General features: G+C 38.9%; 1 protein-coding gene across 6 annotated transcripts in view; it reads left to right on the top strand.

Annotated features, from left to right (window-relative positions):
- Gspt1 (G1 to S phase transition 1) overlaps window positions 1-3854 on the top strand; it is a 54289-nt gene that overhangs the window by 46395 nt on the left and 4040 nt on the right. For 5 of the 6 annotated variants that reach the window (XM_004644226.3, XM_004644225.3, XM_023704385.1 and 2 more), the window contains 3 exons: window positions 107-280; window positions 2429-2518; window positions 2650-2818. In XM_004644226.3, coding sequence (XP_004644283.1) covers window positions 107-280; window positions 2429-2518; window positions 2650-2818 — 433 coding nt within the window. The remainder of the gene's footprint in view (window positions 1-106; window positions 281-2428; window positions 2519-2649; window positions 2819-3854) is intronic. The other variant, XM_023704387.1, reaches the window with a different exon arrangement.

Genomic DNA, 3854 nt, shown 5'->3' on the forward strand with positions numbered 1-3854 from the left:
TTGCCAGCCAAGTGCTTATCCTACTGAGCCATCTCCCCAGCCCCTTATATTTTGTAATAGAGCAAATATATCAGAAAATCTCTAATCTTGGTTTTTTTTTTTTAAGCACAACGTGGAAGTCCTTGGAATGCTTTCTGATGATGTAGAAACAGATTCTGTAGCCCCAGGTGAAAACCTCAAAATTAGGCTGAAAGGAATAGAAGAGGAGGAGATTCTTCCAGGATTCATACTCTGTGATCCTAATAACCTCTGTCATTCGGGACGCACATTCGATGCCCAGGTAAACAAGTTATATTTCAGTGCCTTTTATACTGAATACTTGTGGCATGCCATTTATTATAAGGGTAATAAAGATATATAAACCATTTATATATCACAACTATAAGGTATGTCTCATGCATAGTCTTTAAGAAAGCACAAGTACTAATTGGATAGGGAATATTTTTCATAAATTCTTTTTTATTTTTGGTCTCTTTGTTGATAAAATTTTAAATATCTCATACTTACTTTGAGAGCTTGTCTGGAGGTTCTGGCAGGGGAGTGCAGCTGTTCATATACCCTTGACTGAGGAACGGTCCTCCTCTATTGGGGGTAGTCATCCTATTTGACTGAGCCTGCAGCTTTGGGAGGGATGCACATAGACCTTTGAGGGAAGAAGGGGACACCCGCCTCACCAGCCAGATCAGCCAAGTCAACCTTGGCAATCAGTGGGATGACAGATGTCACAGCCAGATTGTCTTCACATCCTCTCATAAGCAGATTTTTGGGGAAAGGTGAGCAGTTCTAAGGATTGAGCCAGGGCCTTCACATTGAGTGACACCCTCCTTAGCCTTTTTTTTTTTTTTTTAATTTTTATTTTATTTTTAGCCTTTTGTTTTTTTGAGACAGGATCCCACCAAGTTGTCCACACTAGGTTTGAATTTGGCAATCCTGCCTCAGCCTGTCAAGAGTGCTGGGACTACAGGCTACCACATCAATGTGAAAAACAGATATTAATAGTAGTATATCGTTTAAGATGACCTTCCTTTTGATTAGAGCGCAGTGGTCTTGGAAGTTGTGGTCTGCTGATTTAGAGCAAATAACTTCCCCAACAGTCTCACGCACATTTTCTCCATGGCACTAAAAATCTGAGTTCTCAGGTGACAGTAATGACTGGTGTTATTAGCAGAATTTTTGAGTACTTTTACAAGGTCTGGCAACCAGTCATTATTTTCTTTGTGGTACTGGGAGGTGAACCCCAGGCCTTGCACATGTGAGGCAAATATTGCATTGCAGGGCACATACCTATCCCCCCTTTTTTGTGTTTCATCCTGAGACAGGTTTTCTTTATGTTGTTTAGACTGACCTTCAATTTGTGAGCCCTTTGCCTCCACCTCCCAAATAGCTGAGATTTACTGTGCATGTCACTTGCACCCATCTCGTTAGGTTTTTTTTTTGTTGTCTGTTGTGTTGATACTGGGAGGGCTTGCATCTTTTTTTTTTTTTTTTTTGGTGGAACTGGGGACTAAACTCGGGCCCTGGTGCTTGCCAGGCAAACACTTATTCTACTGAGCCATCTCCCTGGCCTCGCATCTGTGATTTTGATGCCAAATATCATGGTGTTTATTTTTGCTGGACTTCAGGGGGTGTGTTTTTTGTTTTTGTTTTTTTTTTTGCGGAACCAGGGATTGAACTCAGGCCCTTGTGCTTGCCATGCAGGCACTTATGCTGCTGAGCTATATCCCTGGCCTTGACTTTAGGGTTTAAAAAAATTTTTTTTAAAACATCTATCTTAGCTATCTGGTGTAGGGTCTCACTACAAAGCTCAGACTCATAGTGATCTTGTCTCAGCCTCCCCAGCGCTGGGGTTACAGGCATGCACCACAATGCCCAGTTTTGGTGGCTGGCTTGGCACGGGACTGGCATGGCAATGTGGTACCAGGGATTGAACCTCACATCCTTGTGCTTCCCCAGCAGGTGCTGAGACTGCTGAGTTACCTTCCTGGCCCTGGACTTTTTTTTTTTTTTTTTTTTTTTTTTTTTGCAGAACCGGGGATTGAACCTCAGGCCCTTGCACTTGCCAGGGAAGAGCTTATTCCACTGAGCCATCTCCCCAGCCCCTGGACTTTGGTTATTGATTGAGAACTATGGCAAATTTACATTTAGGTAGCTTGTAGATGGTAATTAGTTCATCTTGGGGAATATAAAGGAAAGCCTTTCTATAAAGTCTGTTTGCTACATTTTTAAGGCTGACTAGGTATTTGCCAATTTAGTAAAGGAGGATATTGAAAATTCACTCTGTGAGGTCAGGCAGTTTGACCCATCCTGTGAATAAAATTAGATCCATCACCTCTGGAAAGTTAGTGATGATATGCTTGGTTGTATATTATATGGCACATGGAATCTTTTTATCATAGAGATTAAAAGTAAGATTTTGTTTATCCAACAGATAGTGATTATAGAATACAAATCCATCATCTGCCCAGGATATAATGCGGTGCTGCATATTCATACCTGTATTGAGGAAGTTGAAATAAAAGTGAGTTTAAGATTATTAAGACTTCAATCATGACACTTTTTGGCAGTAGTAATGATTTTTATTTGCACTTCTGAAAGTTCTTTGTATTTTTATTTGGTACTTTTCTGATTGCAACTTTTTTTCTTGGGTAGACTTTTATCTGCTTGGTAGACAAAAAATCAGGAGAAAAAAGTAAGACTCGCCCCCGTTTTGTGAAACAGGATCAAGTATGTATCGCTCGTTTAAAGACAGCAGGAACCATCTGCCTTGAAACCTTTAAAGACTTCCCTCAGATGGGTCGTTTTACCTTAAGAGATGAGGGTAAGCAAGCTTTAAAACTGATGTCTAGTGTGATTATCTTTGGTAATCATCAGTATAATCTGCATTGTTTGTAGAAGTTCAAAGAAAAACATTCATGTTCTCTAATCAATAAATGTTTTATAAGTTGAATATAGTAAACTGCAAAAAGAATTGACCATGCATTTTAGTAGTATTACTCTGTATGAAGTAAGACTTCATCGTGGTTTGGAAAGCAACTAAATAAGACATTTCTGTAATGAAATTCTTTAATATGTATGGGTAATACTGGGGTTATATGACTTAGTTCAAAGAAAAATCAGTTTTCCTTTTGCATGCTCACCTTTGCCTTCCTCAGAGTGATGCAGGATAGCTGTAATTTTCTCAGAATCATGAAATTCTTAGGTGTGAAAGATGTTATGAAACATTTCTTTATGGGCTGTTAATATTTTTTGTTTGTTTGAGACAAGGTCTTATTATGTAGTCCAGGCTGGCCTCAAACTCAGTGCAATGCTCCTGCCTCAGCCTCCCTAGTGCTGTGATTACAGGCATGCACCATCATGCCCAGTTTTTTAATTTGAGACTATAGAACTTTATATAAAACTCATGGTTCAGTTGAAGTAAATATGTGACCATTCCAATCCCTCTTAGTGCTTGCCTATTCAGTAAATTTTTTTTTTTAGCCTCACTTCAGAGAAAATTTTAAAGAATTTCGTTTTATGTTAAATTCTTTTGATAGTGAAACTGGTTATTTGGTTTATTGTATTAATAATCAGACCCTAACAGTATCAAGCAGGCAAAAAGCAGAGATTAATGTAGCAGAGGTTTTTCTCATCATCTTTTTTTTTTTTTTTTCACAAGATCCTTTGAATCTCCTTCTATAGGAAAACTATTGGAAGCAAGCATCCTTTCACCAGGTGTTGTGGGGGGTTTTTTGTGTTTTTTTTTTTTTTTTTTTTTTTTTTTGGAACCGGGGATTGAACTCAGGCCCTTATGCTTGCAAGGCAAGCGCTTATTCTACTGAGCTATCTCCCTGGCCCCTTCACCAGATTTTTCTTTG

Source organism: Octodon degus, unplaced genomic scaffold, assembly GCF_000260255.1.
Source record: "Octodon degus isolate 3935 unplaced genomic scaffold, OctDeg1.0 scaffold00195, whole genome shotgun sequence".
NCBI classification, from domain to species: domain Eukaryota; kingdom Metazoa; phylum Chordata; class Mammalia; order Rodentia; family Octodontidae; genus Octodon; species Octodon degus.